Raw genomic sequence first — 25,146 nt, 5'->3', positions numbered from 1 at the left:
TAGGGAGCACTTTCTCATGTAGCTCACTAATAGTTGCATTGGTGTTATCGGCAAAAGATTCCAAACATGAAACCGATTTAGTTAGACTACCTATTTAGGTCTGTACTGTTGATACCTGCACATGTAACCGCGCGAAACAGGCAACGTTGATTAGTGGTTTGTCGCACTACAATGTCCAATTATGGCATTGAAGTGTGATGATGCTATACAAACAAATACAGTCTTCATATGACTTTTTTCTATGACTTAAGCTCTTGCGAGAATGTAAAATCGCTAACAATTACTCATAAACATAAACTGCTACATTGTAGCCTCATTGCAGTTCCCCGAGTCTGTTTCGTATCCCCTGTCCTGATTTAACTTATAACATCTATTAGATCCTGACGTAAAAAGGTCAATGCTTCTTCAATATCCTTTCTATAATTATCCTAAAGCCTGTTTCAGTCAGCTTTTTCGATTTTTTTATACATCCCTCATTCAGCATGCACGTCTTTTGCAAGTGTTGATTTGTCAATAAGAACACTCGTTGTTATCAAATAGCCAATAAAACACACACATTTACGCATAATGTATCGTAAAAGATGAATAGTTTATACATCGTGTTCCTAGAATACCTCTGTAATCTGACATCAACAATTTTAATAAATCAATACATTAAACTGCTAAAAGTTCGTGATGAGGGCACTCACTCTCAGTATAATGTGACATGGTGGGTTGTCATATTGTCTTGTCCATTCTTCCCGATTTTAGTGAAATGGTATTATAACAACGTTTGTAAGTGATACTGTTTTGTTAATCATATTCTTAAAATGACAAAATACATGTATAACAAATACCTCTACAATCTGACAGGGTGTTACTCCAACTCCCGTCACTCTGACAAGTCGTAAAGACAACACCCGATGGTTGTAATGAATACCCATGGTCACACTTTGTGTTACAAACGGTATTGTACTCATATTCAATGGACTGGCATATCGCCTGGCCATGGTTGGGTTTCAGGTGTCTAGACTTAGGACAAGTCTTTACTAAAACAAAAATAGAAAAAATAAAAAACAAAAAATAATAAACGTATTATTAGCAATAAAAAAAATGCAAAATTAAATTGACTTTTTTTCTATAGAATCTGGAATTATGATACATTGACTGCTTAATCATTTGTGTTATCCTTATGTTTGATATTGGTATAATATAATTAAAAAAATGGCATGAACTATATTTTATACAATCTTATGTACCACCTCTAAGACAATCTAATGATTACACTGAAGATGATATAAGTATACTCATTAGGTTTATGAAACTTGGAGACAATGCATACATATAGTTGTTAATGTTTGACAGGGTAATGTAACTGTTGCCTCACCTCTGAGCTAAAAAACCATTACATACATCAAGGATATAATGCTACTAACTTTCACACCTAGGTGTTTGACCTGTGAACTTTCCATTTAGTATACATGTCCGGGTGACATCACCGTCGAGTAGATACCCTTTGTCGCAGGAATAAGTACATGTAGTTCCGGCAATTCGCTCCTGGTTATTACAACTTACCCTTCCGTTGGTAGGATGGGACAGTTTGTTACTACACACTATAACTAAATACAAAGGAAAATGAATAATTACACATTTACACTTAATCCTATTGCTGCAAACAATCAATTATATTTTAATGTAGGATGATTTATTATCATATTGACAATAAAGGGCTTTGTGCATTTGTAAATGTATAACGATCCATATGCAAAAAGGATCCTGAAACGATGAAATCTGTATACGTTAATCTGTCAACAATAAAACTTCAGTCTTACCTATCACATTGAACGTGTAGTGATCAAATGCAGCCAATCCTTTCGAATCCGTGGCCCGGTATGTGATTATGTGTTCCCCTCTAAAAAACTTAGAACGGGAAGGACGCCCAGATATCTGTGTCACACTGTGAAATGGAATATTGAAATAGTTATTATTTTCAAAATCTTTTCAACCATGGTCTTACGACTTTAAGCTGAATATATTTAAGATAATCAACCTTGTTCATCAATTTGTTTGGTTCCGAATTTGGTGCCGTTCGAAGTTTTCGATAACAATGAAAATATTTAATTGTTTCAGACATATCTTAATGGCGTATGTATGTCGTACAGATTGTGTTAACGGACGGTCTGCGATAACTCAGTCGGTTCGGTCAACGGTCATAAAAACTTAGGTGACGGTTTGACGGTCCCAATCCATGTCAATTTGTGTTTCCCGGACTGGTGTCTACTGTAATGGCTGTGTCCTTATGTCCAAGACACTAAACCTGAATTGCTCTGGACGACAAGCGACGGGCCTCCATATGTTATTCAGTAAGGTAGTCCTTAGCTACTTCAGGGAGTCTTCGCCTCCAAATGACACTTGTTGTTCACTGGACGATTAACCAAGCAAACAAACAACGTTAAAGAACCGCAACACAATACTACATTTTTCAGTGGGTACATGCGTAATGTTACAGTCTTGAATTAGACAATGTTCATTTAACACTCTACGAGTGGTTCGTAGATGTTAGCCTTGCCTTATGGGGACGCTAAATCCTGAACATAGCATCAACATGGACAATATAACTTATCGTTTCTCGTTTCGCCAGACGATTACATACCTTATTGTGCCATCTTCCTTATCATTAGCTGTAGGGGAAGACCATCCAACGACAGCAAATGTATTACCATCGAAAACATAATACGTCGATTCATTCGGCTTGTGCCAATTGATTGATGGAGGTAAATTAGGAGAAGACGGTGATTCTTTGTTACTGCCTGTAGGGTAGTGAAATAGAATAATATAATCGTTCTCGTCTGTCAGTCTTTCCATACTCATTTCCTGATTCTTTAAACATAATGTTTATTGATTTTAAGAAGGAACTGGTCACTGCCAGTTTTACTTTATATAACAATATCACAAGCTTTGATTGAGTTGTTTAGGCCCAACCTTTGCAAAGAAAGAACCGGATTTTCACTATCCTATATGACGGGACTATGTCACCCTACTCAACTCAATAGAGTCAACATAAAGGATCCCAGGTTCGATTTTCAAAGTCTTTTAATGCGCAGCAGATGTTATATACACAAGTCCAGTCACACGCCCAGCTCCGTCTAGTCAGATGTTGTAGCGGTGGTAGTTGCTCGTTGGTGTAGCCCCCAAAACCAAGTGCGATGAGCAGAAAACCTGCTCCTTTATTTATAGGGCCAACCACAAATTGGGCAACTACGCAGTTACAAACACCACAAGAACAATGGTTGATCCTAGCGACCTAAGCACATCAAGACTCTGTCAAAATGATACAGATTTGGATTCAAAATGCAGAATCTTGGCGCCATCTGGTATTCTACATGGTAACAGTGCTGACAGATTGGGGGTGCACATTTAGTGCGACAACCGTTGATTGGTCAATTCCCCAATCCTAAGCCGCATTGACACAAGTGACATCCATGTGTGCCAGCAAAACAGAAAACCAACAATACCAGCCACTATTTATATAACATTTTACTTAATTGCACAGATAAAATCATTTGCTATTTAACTAAAAACAGACTGTAGTAATCATTACAGGATATACGTACTATTTCATGATACCTACATGTAACATCACGTGCTTCAATAGTATGAACTGACCTTCAAGGTCGGCCACCATAAACATTGTTTATACAAATATGCCAATTCTGAAACCACTGTTTACACACCGGTCCCCAGTGCCTGTACAGTACTGGTTTGCAAAGGTCATGTTTAGTGCACCTATTGTATAAACATTTACAACACCTAAATCCACTACAACTGTACACCTCATCAAATTGTATACTCTAATGTTTATATTATCTCCCTACTTATTTTTAAAACAAAACGTTCAATAATAAAACTGTTTTACCCTTATTTAAATCTCCCTATTTGCAATACAGGATTATATACAACAATACGGTCTATCTGTTTCCTGTTCAGCCAGTGACACCTTTAATAGTGTCACAATAGCTTTTTAAGTAAGTGGTTGATAATGGGGGTTTAACAGTGGAGTTTGTATCATTACTTCTGGAGCCAACGAAAGGAGAACACCGAAATACCCGGAGAGACAACACATGGTCAAGGAGTTGCTCCTGTACTTTTTTTACGTCCAACATACTCTCTAGAATAATGATATACATTTATCAATCAGTTCATAGTGTACAGTTAATGTTTTCGTTTTCTCGAAATAATAAAATTGTGAGAAGGTTCTCTCAATCCCCGTGACATATCTTTAAAGTTGTTGTCCCACTAAATGTAAATTTAACAGTGCAATATGATAATATTTGTCTGTGTTATTCTTAAAAATTGTTTCATTACGTATAAGAAGAAGGATGATATCTATCACGGTTCTTATGAAATGGATATATTTTTTTTTAAATAATAGGAAACATGTCATTACATTATACCTCACTATAGAGGTTTCTTATTTAGCCACCGGAACATTTTGTGTAAAGGGGTATAGTGATGAATGCCGCTTAATTGGAGCGAAAATGAAATATGCTAACATTCCAGACTTATTCAGGCCCACACTGTTTTCTATGTATTGGTTTGCTGCCTTTCAGCTGACGAGAACAGATAATAAATCAAGAAGAGTGGTACAGTATGGAGTAAAAGGAAAGAGTGGGAAAGACGAGAGGGGGATCGTTAAATAGCTTAATCTGTGAATTTTTTTTTTTCTAATCCGAGTTCTAACCTAGCAATGTTTAGTAGCAGCTACGCCTACCCAAGCGATGAAGCGAAGATGAAGGGAGAAGACCCTACCCTATCAATTTGGTTTATCGAGGTCTTTGACGTCCGTCTTAACACCTAATGCATAATTCGAAGTATCAATTATTGCCCCCCCCCCCCCCCCCCCCCCCCCCCAAAAAAAAGAAGAAGATTATCCTCTGGCGCGGCGTGATCACACTTACTCCTCATCGATAAAACCGCGGAGATGTTAGTAGTTGGTGGTTAATTTTAAGTGCCGATGTCTTCTTTTTGGATGTCAATACTTGTAGTCTTCCTTAGATGTCTCTCTGCCATACTACGTACTGTCCTCCTTACCAAATGTCCATACTTTCCTAAGAGCCACACAATTCTGACATTACTAGTCTGTACATATTCCGACGTGTTACTTTACAGCTCTGATATGTAGAGTGTGGATTTAGTACTGTGGGGGAAAGAGGTAGTGAGGGATGCGGGGTGATTATGATACAAAACATGTTAGTAGGGCTTGTTGCAGGCCGAATGGTGCTGGGAACAATTTGGTATATGGGTTGTGTGGGTAGGCGGTCGAAAGGTTCATCTAGTAGGAGGGGAGTAAGAGGAAAAGGGTGGGGCTGGGGCGGGGTTCTATATCCCTGGGGGTTAGTTGGGACGTGTACACATGTATGTGTGTTGTGTGTGGGAGGGGGTGATGGTTTTTTTGTTCCTAGACTTTCCTATTTGCGAACGTTTGTTGTATATAAGGTTCATGTGATAGAACAGTGCTCACTTAGGATGTTATTTAAGTGCCCTAGAAATGAGGGCGCGACTGTTAAATACACATAGAACTTTACTTACGTGTGTGGCGTATCGTGTGTATTGTATGTCACTTAGGATGTTATTTTGCGGAATGGGGACTCGACTGCAAAATTCACAAACTTAGATACTATTACTGTTTAGGTATTTATGAAGTTCTGCCCTATCAGTCAAATGTTTAGAACATAATAAGAAAGCATGGTCTATTGTTTCTATGTTACCACATAACTCACAGTTTGGTGATATGTTTTTACTACCGTAAAGTACCACGAGATTAAATACATCTGTGTCTTACATATGTTTTACTGGGACGTAACTTTGAAGCTTCTGCCCGACAAGATCTAGTTTCGTTTTCAATTTCCAGATAAAAAACTTATTTTCGTTTTCCGTTACATATACATTGTACATACAATATATTGAACCTTTATACTAGAGAATATATGGCTAAGGGGCTTTTGATCTTAATGAATCTTTAAAACTCAAGTGACTATTCATAACAGTCAAACGTTACCAAAACAGAACAGTGCACAGACAATTCCACTAGCAGCGCCTACGACTCCTCCAATAGCAGCCCCGATCGGTCCAAATCCGCTTCCTACAGTAAGTCCATAATTAGCAATCCCTATAGCTGTTCCTATTCTCGCTACAACAGTGGAACGTTTGCTGCGTGTGTGTGCTGTTAATATTAAAAGATCGTTATTTATTTATCGACATTAAAAGCAATACATGATCAGGCAAAATTAACAAATACAAGTTTTCATAGTAAACAGTGCAAATGATTAGGTAAATATAAAACGCAGCATATATATCTCAACAACATCAGAATATCATTTTGTGCAAAATTACAGAGACAGTCAAGTAATCAAACTGCTTGAAAAATAACCGGCATTTGTTTTTTTATCATTTAATAATGAAATATATTGGTTTATGGTATGTTGTCTATTTTATAATTGTATTCACGTATTAATAACTTTTACACTTTTTCGAAATACGATGACCAGATCTTGATTACTTTCTGGACAAAAACGAAATAAATTACTGTTGTAACAGAAATTAGACATCATAGAAAACTGACATCAAAACTAAACCGAAGTTCTAATTCAATATCAATCAAATAAGGACCTCACACGGGAATACAAAATGTGTTGTATATACATATATATATAAGGTGTTTATGTTGTATATGCATATAATCTTACTTCTGATTATTTCAAACTTTCAGCTAAAAAAGACAGAGATAAAACATTTAGGACCTCCTTTTGTGTACCTTGTGGTGAATTTAATTGCTGTTTTACGTATAATCTAGGAATCTAGATTCTTATGATTCATTCAAGAAAAAACAGGTTTTTTTTTTCAATACATAACGTATGTTTTCACCTGTTGGAACAGATATCCATTTACCCCGAGAGCACATGATAATGTATGATTGCGTTTGTAAGGAGACATTCTGGCAATGTTTTCCATGAGCAACATAACCGGAGTCATCACTTGGACATCGGAAATTAACTCCAGGAATATCGTCCACGTGACAGCTTGGTATACGAGAGGGTATTCGAACCTGTAAGTATGACAAGGCTAAAAAATAGCTAAGAATTACTAATCAATATGAACTAATAGCATGTATGAACTACAAATGAGATAAGTCTGTACCAATATATATCCGAAAACTGTAGCATCAAAACACATGGGTATAGTAATGTCCTTCTAAAGATTTTAAAATCGCAGGCTGATCAGGCAACAAACCTGGTGTATTCCTATGTACGTGTCAACATGCAGTATATTAGCATTTTCCAAATAAAATAATCACTACAGCAAAAATGAAATTACAAAGAATAGTAATATATTACTGGAAAAATACTTTCAATTTAAAATCGATAAAATGAAGACCAGATATGAACGGAGATATCTTTTTGGATGGAGTCTCTTGCAAAAAAATACAAGGGGAATAAGACCAGGGGATCCAGAACAAAAAGCGTATTTTGCCTAATCGAAGATACCGCCCGAAAACGTTGGTGTCCCCCGCGAACTTCCGGTCTATCAAGCATGCTTGGTGTAAAATAAATAAAGTTCACATTTCACTCTCGCCTTACATATAGAGCAAATCCGGTTTGTTTAAGTCAAATTCTCTAAACAAAACATCAAATAGGCCAAACTTCATATCGCATAAGGAAATGTATTAAGTCCAAATCATATCATCATGTTGACCAATAAAAAGGATTCCCTTTTTAAATACAAAGATCTATATAAGTTGACTTTAACACAATATGAAATTTATCGGATAATGAATGTGATTATTTTTACATAGCAAACTATATTATACGATAGAAATATGTAATTTTCGAACAATTCTGCTATTTTTACTCGGAAGAGCACGGCCAGAAAATATCGCTAAGAACTGTACCTGGGACTATAGTCCTGTCGACAATATCGTTATATCAGAAAAGGGCAGTGACCACTGAAGAATAACAAACTACTTTAAAACATAGTATTAATAAACTAAGATAAAAAGGGAGTACAAGATTTGTTTTAGAGTATTCACTATAAGTACATGTAAAATGTATTTAATGATGCTTTTTATCGCTTTGCCTTAAGTCAACTGAACAGCACCGACTCAGAACCTACACAAGTATCGGATGCTATTTAAATATTATGCTTAATCCAAAGTTGTGTACAATTGACTCTTTGCTGTTGTTTGTACTCTCTCACTGAGGTCAGAGAAAGTAAACAACTACCATATATGTCCTACATCTGTAAGTTAACGAAATGTTTTCTCTGTATCTCAGAGAAAGCTACAATTAAATATAAATAGCATAACGAGGAATAATCGGTCTCTTACCGCCGAATCTGTATCCGACAACCTGCCAAAGGGAAGTACGGCAATGATACACAGGAGAAACAACATCATCTTAGTGACAACCTGGCAACAGAACACAATAGTTAATTTTCATTATATCTAACGATGTTACTTCTTAACAATGAAGGGTTGATTCTAGTGAGGATTAGTTAACATATTGTCGCCAGACCGCCACATAATAAATCATTTTGATAGGCGAGTGATGATCATATACCTTAACACTCAATAAGACGGATAATGGGCTGGTGTATAACAGAGTCGATAAAATGGGGGGTGTCATGTCGTTAATGTGTTGATAGACTTAAAGCCTGCTCAACCACATCCACTGGTTGCCTAAATTGAGCCAAACGTTGATAAATATGTGTTTGTGCTCTATCTAATAACACCAACTGGTTGGATTTTCATTGCTTAACTATCGAATAAGCACTTGAATTGATTTTAGGCAAAGATCAGTAGTAAAAATGCTCACAAGGAGACGTGTATGTGACAGCTGTCTAAAGACAAGAGTTATCACTAATATAGGTTGTTATCACTTATATGGATTATCACATGTATGGGTTTTTATCACTGATATGGATTGCTATCACTGATATGGGTTATTATCACTGATATGGGTTGTTATCACTGATATGGGTTATTATCCCTGATATGGATTATTATCACTTATATGGGTTATTATCACTGATATGTGTTATTATCACTGATATGGGTTATTATCACTAATATGGGTTATTATCACTGATATGAGTTGTTATCACTGATATGGGTTATTATCACTTATATGGGTCGTTATCACTGCTATGGGTTGTTATCACTGCTATGGGTTATTATGACTGATATGGGTTATTATGACTGATATGGGTTATTATCCTTCATATGGGTTGTTATCACTGATATGGGTTGTTATGACTGATATGGGTTATTATCCTTCATATGGGTTGTTATCACTGATATGGGTTGTTATCACTTATATGGGTCGTTATCACTGCTATGGGTTGTTATCACTGATATGGGTTATTATCACTGATATGGGTTGTTATCACTGATATGGGTTATTATCACTGATATGGATTATTATCACTGATATGGGTTGTTATCACTGATATGGGTTATTATCACTGATATGGGTTGTTATCACTGATATGGGTTATTATCACTGATATGGGTTGTTATCACTGATATGGGTTGTTATCACTGATATGGGTTATTATCACTGATATGGGTTATTATCACTGATATGGGTTATTATCATTGATATGTGTTATTATGACTGATATGGATTGCTATCACTGATATGGGTTATTATCACTGATATGGGTTGTTATCACTGATATGGGTTATTATCACCGGTATGGGTTGTTATCACTGATATGGGTTATTATCACTGATATGGGCTATTATCACTGATATGGGTTATTATCACTGTTATGGGTTATTATCACTGATATGGGTTGTTATCACTGATATGGGTTGTTATCACTAATATGGGTTATTATCACTGATATGGGTTATTATCACTGATATGAGTTGTTATCACTGATATGGGTTATTATCACTGATATGGGTTGTTATCACTGATATGGGTTATCACTGATAGGGGTTATTATCACTGATATAGGTTGTTATCACTGATATGGGTTATTATCACTGATATGGGTTGTTATCACTGATATGGGTTGTTATCACTGATATGGGTTGTTATCACTGATATGGGTTGTTATCACTGATATGGGTTATTATCACTGATATGGGTTATTATCACTAATATGGGTTATTATCACTGATATGAGTTGTTATCACTGATATGGGTTATTATCACTTATATGGGTTATTATCACTGATATGGGTTGTTATCACTGATATGGGTTATCACTGATATGGGTTATTATCACTGATATGGGTTATTATCACTGATATGTATTGCTATCACTGATATGGGTTGTTATCACTGATATGGGTTATTATCACTGATATGGGCTATTATCACTGATATGGGTTATTATAACTAATATGGGTTATTATCACTGATATGGGTTATTATCACTGATATGGGTTATTATCACTGATATGGGTTATCATCACTTATATGGGTTATTATCACTGATATGGGTTATTATCACTGATATGGGTTATTATCACTGATATGGGTTATTATTACTGATATGGGTTATTATCACCGATATGGGTTATCACTGATATGAGTTGTAATCACTGATATGGGTTGTTATCACTGACATGGGTTATTTTCACTGATATGGGTTGTCATCACTAGTAGTACACAAGTAAGGGTTCTGGCGCAGGGTCACCCGTTGCACACCCCTATATAATCCTTACCACCTCCCTGACACCTCCCTAGTGGCACACCCCTTCGACAGGGGGGTACCGATGACGTCACATATGAAGGGTTATCCGGTGCATAATAACAATGCGTACCGATGATGTAACGGGGTCATACCCCTTCCCGTCAAGGGGGTTGCCGATGATGTAATTATGGTCACGCCTCCTTCCCATCATGGAGGTGATGTCCTGAAAGTTTTCGGATTAGCCGATGTATTTTAAGCGATTACTTCCCATTTTAAAATAGTTATCATCTCATTTTAGATAACAAGACATTTATATATGTACAACATTTTAGTTTCCCCGTCGCGATTGAATGAATTTAGTACGGAGAACCATCCCACATCCATCCTTACAAAGAACACCTACTTTATCATGGACAAAATAATATTTACAACTAAATGAGAGCCATCTACCACCCGTGCTATAGTACTTCTGTGGAGATCTGTATATATGTACACTCTTTCCCATAACACAGGGTCTTGATATTAGACCTTTCTAGGATAGTACACACTCCTTTAAATCGGTAACCGGTAACAGACTCGCGTATCCAGGAGTTGAATTTCTTCGGCCAGTATAGCCATTTCACAAAGTATTGTTTGTTTAGACCTTTTCCCCTGGATTTCAGAATGGTCTCAACCTTCCACATATCGTCATCCCGAACATCTATTTTCTGTAGCTCAGACTGGTAGAACGTTCCCTTGATCTCGTCTCCATCATAGTCTTTAACTCTATACACTGGTAAGCCTCCATGAAGTATCTTTTGAGAAATGGTGAATATCTCCCCCGTCCATTTTTGGTCATATTCTCGGGAGAAAAGATTTCTCAAATGGGACAACCTTACTTTATCTCCAACTTTGAACTGGAAAGGTTTACGAACCCTCTGCGTTTTTCGCAAGACATGTTGTTTTTTTTCGGCCAATACATTCTCCACCAGATAGACGTCTCCTTATCTTTAGACACATTTGTGGGGGGCATTCCGATCGTCCGGTGATATGTTTCATTGTAGCTATCGGCAAACGTTTGTAATTTCTTCACATATTCGTAGTTTCTTCTGTGCGTGATATATCTCTACAGTCTGGATTTTATGGTCTTGATTACACGCCCGGCTACCGCGGCTTTAGTTTCGTTTTGGGCATATAAATGTTGTATGCCATATCCATCCATGAGTGTATTCACCTCTTTCGATCGAAATTCTTGGCCCTTATCGGTACGTATCCGACCCAGATATCTCCCCTCGTATAAAATATCCTGTAGTGCTTTTGCTACAGATACACCTTTCGTGTCTTTTAGAGGTCTCATTTACAAATACTTAGAGAAGACATCTATGACAACGAGTACATAGGAATAACCATCGTTTTCACTCTTGAATTTGACCATGTCCATGAGATCAGCCGACCATTGGTCGTCTATACCCGTCACGATGATTTTGTTTCGCTTGAATGGACGTCGTAGGGATCTCTGAATACTGTATGGCTCTTGACGTTGTAACCATTTTCTTATTTTGTATTTGCTGATGACGTATTTTCCGTCTTTCCGTACACATCTAAAAATTTGTCAGGTCCCAAGAAACTCCCTGCATTTGTAGGGTTAAAATAAATATCTCTTAGATAATCCTCCCAGGCAGGCATCTTTCCTCGTCAAGTGCCAGACGTTGAAATGAAGCTTTGAACAACAAATCTTATTTATATCAGTTTTCATCTGCTTCGGAGTCATCGTCTGATTCCTCATCCTCGGAGTCAACGTCCGATTCATCATCTTCGGAGTCATGGTCCCACAACTCTTCTAAAACATGACGATTCTTTTTAAGTGCCACCTTGATCGCTTGACGATCCCCATATCCATCGTCTATGAATTCAGTGACATATTCCATGATCTTTTCGTGGATCATACCATTTCGTAGCTGACGAATGTACTGGATAATGGCTTTATAATTGTGGTAAAATTGCTCCATATCAGACAATTTCATCTCGTTCGCTTTTTTCTGTGCTTCGTCATCAGACATGCCCTCGTTTACGTATGTATCATAATTTTTATTCCATGTAGCCTCATTTGAAGACCTTGCCTCATTCATTAATGAATTGAAAACTTCATTTTCTTCACTTTCACCACTTTCCTCGTCGGACGCTTCATATGAGACCCACCTTTTTGGCTGAGGCCCATCTTCTTCCTCTATTGATTCGCGTTTCCTTTTCCTAGAATCATTTTCTGGACACCAGGTTTTCAAGTGTCTATGTAAATCGTGCATGTCTTGGAACATGATACCGCAATCGTCACAGGCAGACATTTGGTCTGATTCTCGGGGCTGCTGTGGAATATCTTCGGTGAGGATGTTCAGGATTTTCTTGCTGCTGCCGGAAATACGTCCGTTCACTACGACTGCTGCTATCAAAATGATCGAACGTCTGTTCTATGTCCCCTTTTATAGGTTCGTGAGCGAAGATATGACTGCGCAAGCGCAAAGATTCAAGTGTAGTTGGTATAAATCGACGAGAAGGTATCCATAGGGTTTGCTGGTAGCTTCCTTGAAATGCCTCATCAGGTGTTGAACATTTTCAGGGTACATTCGTCTGGCTAAAGTCATGACCTGTTGTTTATCCACTGGATTGTTAAACAAAACCAAGTAATGACAGTTACGTCTCCGAGTAGGGTCCTTATTTGATGGCAACGACGGACAGGTTTCTGTGATGACTCCCTTCAGTAAACAACTCATTGATCCTCGGATCCTTAGATGCTGTAGACATTAGGTCGTCGTCAAGTATTACAAGGTTTCTAATGCTAGAGTTTATGAACGAGTCCTGATCTAAATCAAGTGGTATCCCCTGAATAAATTCCACCTTTGGTACAACCGTTGACCTGATGTAAGAGAGGTTGCCAGCGTCTGTAGAGCCACAAAATTCTTTGTGAAGCTGGCAATATCTTTGACAAACAATTCTGTCATAAAGTCTTGACAAAATAAGTCTTTCCACATGATGTGGGTCCCGATACATTTGCAGTAAAGGGATATTTAAAAACAAAGTCCCGCTGACTGCCCTCCTGCGTCGGCGGCGGATACGCATGACTGCCCTCCTGCGGCGGCGGATACGCATGACTGCCCTCCTTCGGCGGCGGCGGTGGCGGTGGCTGGCTGTCTTTTTGAAGTTGTGTTGATAGATAACCATGTACGTTTCTCTGATGTCTTTTCATTACATCAATTCTGGAAAACCATCTTCGGCAGTCACAACATTGAACTATATACATGTTTACTCCTCGGTGTCCAGGTATAAAATGACAAAATTTCAGACTTTAGGTCTATTTATACTCTTTCGGGCAGTGCATTATGGGTAAAAATATAATTCGACACATTGAAACAATCGATATTTATAATCCCTGTCAATAAGGCAGTACACATGTCAGGGATCCATCTTGTGTCTGCCTGTACATAGAGCCTACTTTAAAATGGATAGTATGATTTATTTACACTATTGAGAGTCATGTACCACCAACATAATGGTACTCGGGTGATCTGTGTCGATTGTACACCCTTTTCCATTCAGCTGGGTCCTGAAATGAGACCTTTCTAGGATAGTTCACTCTCCTAATTTTGTATCCTCCTATGGCCGTCAGCGTAGCTAGTAATCCCATCGTCTAGCAGATATCGCTTGTCGTCAAATGGTGACAGACCTATTTTAGTCATCGATCTGTTATAGAACTGGTGCTTGAAACTTCTGATCTGATTCATGTGAGACATGATAATTTTGTTTTGAAGAAGACATTCCTTGTACTGCTCAAAACGAGTGTGGTTTTCAATAAGATACTTTTTGATACCTTTTGCCTACTTTGATTCCACATGTGTTACCACTTCTGTACCACCAATATCTTCCATTGTATTGTATGTATATGCATACATCTTTGATTTGAGCCCAACAAAGGCATGGATCGCATCGCCATGAGTCTCATCCTTCATTTTGCCCAGTCCTTTCTTATTTTTTATACTGTAGAGTGGATTGTCTTTCCAGAACTCTGATGTATCGAATAAATAACTGTTCTCTAACATATGTTGGTAGAAGTCATCTGTCTGAATGGTATATGCTAGACTGTCGGTATCGGTAAAGAGAAGACGGGCATTAGATCCAAATTTCTGCTTGATGTAATTATAATGAAAATCATACATCAATGTTTTTGGTATGTCAAGAATGCTGAATCCGACGTAGATTGGTCGATTCAAAAACAATTTTGCCTTAAGCATGTGAACACCGACTAAATCGTCAGATAAAATTCTGAACTCGTGGAATGTGGGTTTGCATGTAAGTTTCATTGCCTTCTTCTCACTGTTTGCAAGCTTGACATCCATTCTCTTTCTTAAGTTCTCCATTGTCTTGCCAAACACGCTGTTGTTCATTAATTTATAGAAATCTTTCTCGAAATTGTTTCGAGATTGTTTCCTTTTTTCCGTGTTGTAATCTATAAAAGTCTTCAACCATGGCGCCTGCTCGAAGGTTAACACTCTGTGGACTTTTGTGAGTTTCATTCCGAGTGAGAGGTATTGTTTTAAGTTTCTGTAGTGTACTACATACTTTTCCTTATTTCTAAGGTTTGGAACGAGTTTTTGTGCTGAGTAATAATGATCCAAACAATCATGAAGGTTTTCACCATCATGTAGATTTCCAGTGTGACAGCTTCCGCCATAAGGTTTTACTGTAGTCAGACAGTTCATCTTTCGTTGTGTAGATCGTAGAGTTCTGTTGGATATTCTAGATCCACTTCCAGTATATATCCACGTGTCGCATCATCAGTAACTGTCGTGATATCAAGCATGTCCTTTTCATCATCGGTAAGCCAGGCGAAGCCATGAGTCGGCAGGTATTGAGACATAGTCCAGCCATACAAATTATTTGCATCTAAGTAGGTGATGTATTCTGTTGGTTTCATTGGGTCATATCCTGGGACACAGGGATTGTTGGCCTCAGCAAATCGGTGACTAATCATGGATATGCCTCCTCTCAAGCCTTCATCAATGAACAAGTGCTGGTCGATGTCGGTAAGCAGTTCGAATCTGACATTTGTCATTTTAAGAGCTGCTTGCCATGCAAGACCGGGAGCAGTGTAAAAATGAGCTGCATCGAGACCATATGATTCCAGACATAGATTTCGAAAGTTTTCGAATACATCGGCCAGACCTAGTACATCTGTCAAACGTATATGTCCGAATATTCACCAAGATTTTGAACACTTAATTATTTCCAGACTTTGAATGCGTGGTGGTACTTTTCTTCCGATATATCCTCACCCGTCAGACTGCTGCGAAACGCTTCCTTTGGAGGGAGACTAATCTCACGAAACCTGTGGGGGCCATTGAAGTAGTCGTAGGGGTACACTTGCTTTTTAAGGAGGAGTTCGATTTTCTCGTCACCAAAATGTGGCGTCATGTGTGAGATCTTGTCCCTACCCTCTGCGGATAAATTTCCGATGAGTTTCTCCATTGACGTTCCCATAAACTGGAAACTATTGATAGAGTACATGCATCCCAGTGAAAAAGAGATGTATTTCTCCATGATGTTGGGAATACACTTGATCTCTTTGTCTCTGATTTTACCTATTGCTTGCATGATGAGATGGGATTCGTAACCCCTCAGATTGTGAAAGACGACGGGGATTCGTCCGGTATATTTGTAATTAATATTACAATCGTTGTGCGCGGCTGACCTGAATCGTCCTGTCTGGTGACAATGGTCACGTACCCTATCCTCCCCAAGGTATTTCTTACAAATATGACATTTAGTTGCACTTTTGAACGAGTGCCAGTCGTTATTCATCATTATCATCGGCTCGACATGTTTGAAGCGTTGTTCGATTTCCTCCTGCTCTCTTACCATACATTCTATAAAGTTCTCTGCCACATCTGGTCCTCTATAGATCACGGGATTTTTAGAAGTTTCCTTTGTCAGACCTACTACTTTGTAGGCGAAACTAGAAGGGATATGTTGTGTGGTCTTCTCTGTAAGTGATTTTTCCGGATCAACCTTGCATCCGTGTATGGGCACTTGGAATGACTCGAAGTCCGCATATATGATATACGGTACCTTAAGTTGTTTTCTGACAACTTTATAAAACAACCATTTATCCTCCTTTGTTGGTAACTTAACTTTCTGGGTCCCGTGCTCACGACAGTATGAGTTATGGCCGTTGAGAATCCGTTCCTTGGTGAACCCTTGTAGGCAATACATGCAGTGGAAATAGCGATTGTTACATGTGTATTGGTCACTCAGAAGCCTGTCCACGTTCTTGATCCAGCAATATTGAGACTTTCGTCCGTCAGATATGAGTAGTAAATCTACGTGTCGATCAAACCTTTGCTTTGTCACGTGAATTGGGAATAACGAACCTTTTTCATATCCTATGGTGTCGTAGTGTTGGTGAAGGGATGTTGTGACGTCTAATTTGGCTTTACCCTCTGTCGGAATAGTGACCACTTGAAAGGATCCATCAAGTGCTTCCTCAGGGCATTCGTCATTCTCCGTTGGCTGATTAAGTTGTATGGTCGGGTTTGCCGAGTTGTTTTCCATCTCTGTAATTACTCTGTCAGTGTTACGCTCAACTTGTTGACCTTTGGCGGTTGGGCATTCTCTTTGTTTTCGTGTTCGGCTACCTTTCAATACTCCCCCGTGTTGACTTAATAGTTTCTGCAATAGGAAGAACAAATTAAGCGATGTGCACTCCTCTAGATGTCTGCTACAGAATGATACTTTGTCGGTATAACTCCTGTATTTATATCCTTTCTTATTAATGACACCATTGCCCTCATTTGATTGGTTAATACAAAATTTGAGAAATATGGTTAGTGTTTTTATCTCAGATGTATCATAGATTTTGAAGCATGCAGATGTGTTTTAGAAGCTGAGAAATGCTAACTGACTAAAGGACAGAGTCCTATGGTGATCGTACGAAGAGCATCAACGCTTCTGTCACCAGAAACGGAGCATCACCAGATGGGCCCACATGAATTATTGGTCGGAAAGATGTTCCTGGATATCGCGTGGACATGTCACTTTAAAACGCCCTCTTTCCGTTGTGGACTTGTGACACCGCCCTAATCCAGTACACGCAATTCATGTGTGACAAACACCTCAGTTTTACAAATATGTGAGTAATATAAATCGAAACCACATAGCAACTAAAATCTTGTATATGTCTGATTAAAGGACAGAGTCCTATGGTATTCGTACGAAGAACATCAGCGCTTCTGTCACCAGAAACGGAGCATCACCCGATGGGCCCACATGAATTATTGGTCGGAAAGATGTTCCTGGATATCGGGGGGACATGTCACTTTATAACGCCCTCTTTCCGTTGTGGACTTGTGACATCGCCCTTACCCAGAACACTCAATCCATGTGTGACAAACACCTCAGACGTTATATTATCATTAACCTATGAATTGTATAATTGGACTGTAAACTTTTCGTTCCGTACGCAGTGTACTGTTTCAATGTCTTGTATTTGCTGTAGGTCCTTTTTCTTCAAATGTCGGTTTCAGAATGAAACTTAACCGATAATTCACGGCTATATATGCCCTTCGAAACCATCAATAGAAATGGCGTAATTTGATTGGCTATTTGATTTTTTGACAATTTATTTCCTCATTATTTGCTTAGATTTTGTAGTGATTGGACGTGTTTTTCACTGCTCTAGAATCTAACACTGAACAAATCACGTCTTAAATTTTCAATGATTGGTGCCAGAGTCGAACTCGGGATGTTTTGCTCTAAATCTAACCTATTAGACCGCTCGACTGTCGGCCTATGCATATATACAAAGGTGAATTAAAATGTATACACAGTTACAGACACACCGTATACAGGGGGCGCTTTAAAGATTTACCTTGTATACGTATGCCATTTGTAATCTAGGTATTGTATGCTTTCACGGATATCATAATAGTTGTGATGCCTAAACAGGTTTGCAATATTAATAAATATTTTGTACATGTACCTATGTATATTGCCGTTTTTATGTTTGGCTGACATTCATCACGAATAATAACGTTTACATTGTGATATAGATGACCACTGTTACGAATAAATATTCACATGTGTAAAATTTACTTAGTTAGTAGAACATATAATTGTACAGCTGTACATAGATCAAATCTTTCCTATTTAATAGTATTTTCAAGAACACCCTTACAAGTCCATAATGTTTGTAGGTTTAATACAAAGAGGGTAAAACAAGGTGTACATATGTATTATTTCCCGATGTGCTGTGTTGGCATTAGTCTTGAATCGTATAGACAACGATTGCATTGTGCTATATATAGATGACTACTACAACGGAATATTTAGGTTCATTTTGTACTTGGTACGCTATGTGACCTGGTTTAAATTACAGCGGTCCATATTTACATTTACAGGTACAGTTTGTTCACATATTTGGACATACATACATTTGTACAAAGATTAAAGAGGATTTTTATAGAACAAGAGCATCTAACATGTAGAAACTTGTTGGTTATTTCTGACTGTGATGCAATCCCTCAAAATAGATGGGAAAATCCAAATACGCCCATGACAACATCAGTATCCCCCTGACAAAGGGGGTGAGTGACCGTTACTTCATCAGTACCCCCCTGAGGGACGTGACCCCTTTTATAGAGCACCAGATGACCCGCTATCTGTGACGTCATCGGTATCCCCCTGTCGAAGGGGGGGGGGGGGGTGCCACTAGGGAGGTGCCAGGGAGGTGGTAAGGATTATATAGGGATGTGCAACGGGTGACCCTGCGCCAGAACCCTTACTTTTGAACTACTGTCACTGATATGGGTTATCACTGATATGGGTTATTATCACTGATATGGGTTATTATCACTCATATGGGTTATTATCACTCACATGGGTTATTATCACTAATATGGGTTGTTATCTCCTTAACAATCTAAACTTTATTAGAAATTTTCTAGTAAAGGTTTTCACTTATACTATCTCTCATCTTACATTTGCACCTAGCGATGACACCTGTGAAGAAGACTAAGGGCGCGAATCTAGCAAAAGTATGAATTAACAAGGAAAATAAACCATCACACATTTCAAATTGTTCTGCTGTTTCGCTAACCTATTATAAGAGTGACCACGTGAAGAACTGAACGAGGAATACTTGAGGGAAATTTAGCGGTCAGCGTTGTTTTCATTTTGAGGTTGACCTTGTGAGGAGGGTGAAGATTAACAATGAGAACAGTAAAACAAGGGAGTTATCTCAGGACTCTGAACCAAGAGTAAAACAAGGGAGTTATCTCAAGACACTGAACCAACAGTAAAACGAGGGGGTGATCTCATGACACTGAACCAACAGTAAAACAAGGGGGTTATCTCATGACACTGAACCAACAGTAAAACAAGGGGGTTATCTCCAGACACTGAACCAACAATAAAACAAGGGGGTTATCTCAAGACACTGAACCAACAGTAAAACAAGGGGGTTATATCATGACACTGAACCAACAGCAAAACAAGGGGGTTATCTCAAGACACTGAACCAACATTAAAACAAGGGGGTTATCTCAAGACACTGAACCAACAGTAAAACAAGGGGATTATCTCAAGACGCTGAACCAACAGTAAACCAAGGGGGTTATCTCAAGACACTGAACCAACAGTAAAACAAGGGGGTTATCTCAAGACACTGAACCAAAAGTAAAACTAGTGGGTTATCTCAAGACACTGAACCAACAGTAAAACAAGGGGATTATCTCAAGACAGTGAACCAACAGTAAAACAAGGGGGTTATCTCAAGACAGTGAACCAACAGTAAAACAAGGGGGTTATCTCAAAACACTGAACCAACAGTAAAACAAGGGGGTTAACTTAAGACACTGAACCAACAGTAAAACTAGGGGGTTATCTCAAGACACTGAACCAACAGTAAAACAAGCGGGTTATCTCAAGACATTGAACCAAAAGTAAAACAATGGGGTTATCTTATGACACTGAACCAACAGTAAAACAAGGGGGTTATCTTATGACACTGAACCAACAGTAAAACAAGGGGGTTATCTCAAGACACTGAACCAACAGTAAAACAAGGGGGTTATCTCAAGACACTGAACCAACAGTAAAACAAGGGGGTTATCTCAAGACACTGAACCAACAGTAAAACAAGGGGATTATCTCAAGACGCTGAACCAACAGTAAAACAAGAGGGTTACCTCAAGACACTGAACCAAGAGTAAAACAAGGGGGTTATCTCAAGACACTTAACCAAAAGTAAAACAAGGGGGTTATCTCAAGACAGTGAACCAACAGTAAAACAAGGGGGTTATCTCAAGACACTGAACCAACAGTAAAACAAGGGGATTATCTCAAGACAGTGAACCAACAGTAAAACAAGGGGGTTATCTCAAGACAGTGAACCAACAGTAAAACAAGGGGGTTATCTCAAAACACTGAACCAACAGTAAAACAAGGGGGTTATCTCAAGACACTGAACCAACAGTAAAACTAGGGGGTTATCTCAAGACACTGAACCAACAGTAAAACAAGCGGGTTATCTCAAGACATTGAACCAAAAGTAAAACAATGGGGTTATCTTATGACACTGAACCAACAGTAAAACAAGGGGGTTATCTTATGACACTGAACCAACAGTAAAACAAGGGGGTTATCTTATGACACTGAACCAACAGTAAAACAAGGGGGACATCTCAAGACACTGAGCCAACAGTAAAACAAGGGGGTTATCTCAAGACACTGAACCAACAGTAAAACAATGGGGTTATCTCAAGACACTGAACCAACAGTAAAACAAGGGGGTTATCTGAAGACACTGAACCAACAGTAAAACAAGGGGGTTATTTGAAGAAACTGAACCAACAGTAAAACGAGGGGGTTATCTCAAGACAGTGAACCAACAGTAAAACAATGGGGTTATCTCAAGACAATGAACCAACAGTAAAACAAGGGGGTTACCTCAAGACACTGAACCAGCAGTAAAACAAGGGGGTTATCTCAAGACACGGAACCAACAGTAAAACAATGAGGTTATCTTATGACACTGAACCAACAGTAAAACAAGGGGGTTATCTTATGACACTGAACCAACAGTAAAACAAGGGAGTTATCTCAAGACACTGAACCAACAGTAAAACAAGCGGGTTATCTCAAGACACTGAACCAACAGTAAAACAAGGGGGTTATCTCAAGACACGGAACCAACAGTAAAACAATGAGATTATCTTATGACACTGAACCAACAGTAAAACAAGGGGGTTATCTCAAGACACTGAACCAACAGTAAAACGAGGGGGTTATCTCAAGACACTGAACCAACAGTAAAACAAGGGGGTTATCTCAAGACACGGAACCAACAGTAAAACAAGGGAGTTATCTCAAGACACTGAACCAACAGTAAAACTAGGGGGTTATCTCAAGACACTGAACAAACAGTAAAACAAGGGGGTTATCTCAAGACATTGAACCAAAAGTAAAACAATGGGGTTATCTTATGACACTGAACCAACAGTAAAACAAGGGGGTTATCTTATGACACTGAACCAACAGTAAAACAAGGGGGTTATCTTATGACACTGAACCAACAGTAAAACAAGGGGGACATCTCAAGACACTGAGCCAACAGTAAAACAAGGGGGTTATCTCAAGACACTGAACCAACAGTAAAACAATGGGGTTATCTCAAGACACTGAACCAACAGTAAAACAAGGGGGTTATCTGAAGACACTGAACCAACAGTAAAACAAGGGGGTTATTTGAAGAAACTGAACCAACAGTAAAACGAGGGGGTTATCTCAAGACAGTGAACCAACAGTAAAACAATGGGGTTATCTCAAGACAATGAACCAACAGTAAAACAAGGGGGTTACCTCAAGACACTGAACCAGCAGTAAAACAAGGGGGTTATCTCAAGACACGGAACCAACAGTAAAACAATGAGGTTATCTTATGACACTGAACCAACAGTAAAACAAGGGGGTTATCTTATGACACTGAACCAACAGTAAAACAAGGGAGTTATCTCAAGACACTGAACCAACAGTAAAACAAGCGGGTTATCTCAAGACACTGAACCAACAGTAAAACAAGGGGGTTATCTCAAGACACGGAACCAACAGTAAAACAATGAGGTTATCTTATGACACTGAACCAACAGTAAAACAAGGGGGTTATCTCAAGACACTGAACCAACAGTAAAACAAGGGGGTTATCTCAAGACACTGAACCAACAGTAAAACAAGGGGGTTATCTCAAGACACGGAACCAACAGTAAAACAAGGGAGTTATCTCAAGACACTGAACCAACAGTAAAACTAGGGGGTTATCTCAAGACACTGAACAAACAGTAAAACAAGGGGGTTATATCATGACACTGAACCAACAGTAAACCAAGGGGGTTATCTCAAGACACTGAACCAACAGTAAAACAAGGGCGTTATCTCAAGACACTGAACCAACAGTAAAACAAGAGGGTTATCTCAAGACACTGAACCAACAGTAAAACGAGGGGGTTATATCAAGACACTGAACCAACAGTTTGTGTCGATCCCAATCATGTGTCTTGAAATCCATTCTGACAGTCCCACTGTTTCTTATATCCTCTGCCCATCAAATTTTAATAATTCTACTTCCGGCAAAAACATGAGAATGACTGCGTAAGCTCTCCTGGACTCCATCCAGAGAGCTAAAAATGACGAGAATATATACAGAACAATGGCTAGTCTACCTGATTAAAATTACGATTACCTGATTTACGCATGGTAGATAACCTAGGCCTATATAATTTTGTATCACAATGTACCTACACATGTACACCATGTACCGTAGCACACGTATGTGTACACCTTGACTGAGTCTACCGTTACCGAGACATACTTTGACCGAGTCACCCGTTTATCATAATACTTACAACCATATATACCTTGGTAAACCCTTGTCTTGGTACCTGTGACAGCCACCGTAACACAGTACGTCGACCTGTACTGTAATACCCCGTAACGAAACGTGATACCGATACAACAGTGGAACACTAACTTATGCAGTTAGGCCCAAACTTATTCAGCTAGGTCACTGTTAATTATTTACCTTTATAACACTGCGTATTCAAATTATCCGAGCAAGCTAGAGCGCCGACTGGCCTGAGATTAAGTCTGTATTTATATCCCTGGCCAGGACTACAGACACGACACACTCCAGAGCAAGGACTTGCGCAAGACCTATACCTCGCACACATGGAAATAAAACTTATAGACGTCTACATAGATTGAACGAAAGTTTGGCAGGATACTGATCAATACGTTAATCTTGCTTGTAACAATCATTGTTCATGGGTTCAAAAATTAGCTCATAACGTAAACAAATGAAGTCGCCTTGTAGCGTCGCTTTTGACCGGATGATACAACAGGGGGAAAGCCATTTTTGATAAATAAAAACAATACGAAAGTACATACCCACAATGTTGTTTGAACGGGATATGACAGTATATTAACCAATCAAAATGTTATGCTCCGTATTTTGGCTGCATTGACCTAAAGTTACACGAGAAGTACAATAATATAACCAGTTTCTATTTATTGGAAATAGTAATAAGAACTTTTTTGAAAAGTCGACAACCAGTTCTATGAGACAAAACTATGCAGTGTCATTCTAATTTCAAAGTATATATGTTTATTAGGAGATTCTTTGATCTCTGTTGGTACATTACTTTAAAAGCGATAGCAACCCAAACATCGCAAAAGTTCAGTTATTCAATAATGTTGTACAAAGGTAAATCAATGCTAATAATTACATCTACGCTTTTGTAAACGTTTTAAAGCGCATGGATAAGTACCTGTATTGTTTCATCTTTTTATAGCTGACATAGTGTCGTTCAAAGGCTAATTTTCAGAAATGTTGGTAGGTAAATTGAAAATTTAGAGCAATTCCTCTAAGAATATATTCTAAATGGGGCGCTAGCTAACTGCACAGTCCCCATACTGAGGACAACTCCTTGTTGAATTAGTAACTAACTTTTAAAAAATATGATTAAAATGAAAGAATCACGCAAAATATTTTTTCTAGCTAAGATAACCGTAAATGTTAAAAACGTTACAAATTCTTTTCAATTTACCTACCAATATTTCTGAAATAGTTGTTAAAATCGAATACAAGGAACTGCAGTGGAGGATATGATATACGGCAACCCTGTAGAAATAAGGTCGATAGGTTATCAAGTAAAACAATACCTAATAAATCAGGTGGAGTTTTTGTCGGATAACGCTAATAGGACGTGTGTGCCGACATGTCACTTTGACACTTTGTCAAGTTTTAAATGTACAACTATATCCTACTTGGACGTGTATGCCGACACTTTGTCGAGTTTTGAATGTCTACAACTATTCAAGTTATAGTTGTGAGTGCATGGCTCACCTCGGCCATCGTACTTTATAGATGATATACGCCGTGTATTA

The 25,146-nt window shown here is 38.5% G+C and overlaps 1 protein-coding gene across 1 annotated transcript; it reads right to left on the bottom strand.

Moving 5' to 3' along the window:
- Positions 1-1,150: 1,150 nt before the first annotated feature.
- LOC117317378 lies at positions 1,151-23,780 on the bottom strand. The gene is made up of 7 exons (XM_033872183.1): positions 23,607-23,780; positions 8,363-8,443; positions 6,904-7,084; positions 6,038-6,202; positions 2,633-2,789; positions 1,812-1,936; positions 1,151-1,598 (listed from the first exon to the last, which is right to left on the bottom strand). Exons 1-7 carry the CDS (start codon positions 23,610-23,612, stop codon positions 1,411-1,413), a joined length of 903 nt encoding a protein of 300 aa, XP_033728074.1. The 5' UTR covers positions 23,613-23,780; the 3' UTR covers positions 1,151-1,410.
- Positions 23,781-25,146: the final 1,366 nt, after the last annotated feature.

Source organism: Pecten maximus, chromosome 19 (assembly GCF_902652985.1).
Source record: "Pecten maximus chromosome 19, xPecMax1.1, whole genome shotgun sequence".
NCBI lineage: Eukaryota > Metazoa > Mollusca > Bivalvia > Pectinida > Pectinidae > Pecten > Pecten maximus.
This window is presented reverse-complemented; position numbering and strand designations above follow the sequence as displayed.

Coding starts and splice junctions, on each gene's coding strand:
- LOC117317378 (XM_033872183.1), bottom strand. Junction 6,203..6,903: donor ATGGATATCTGTTCCAACAG/GTGAAAACATAC, acceptor TAATATTAACAG/CACACACACGCAGCAAACGT. Junction 2,790..6,037: donor CTGTGCACTGTTCTGTTTTG/GTAACGTTTGAC, acceptor ACTACCCTACAG/GCAGTAACAAAGAATCACCG.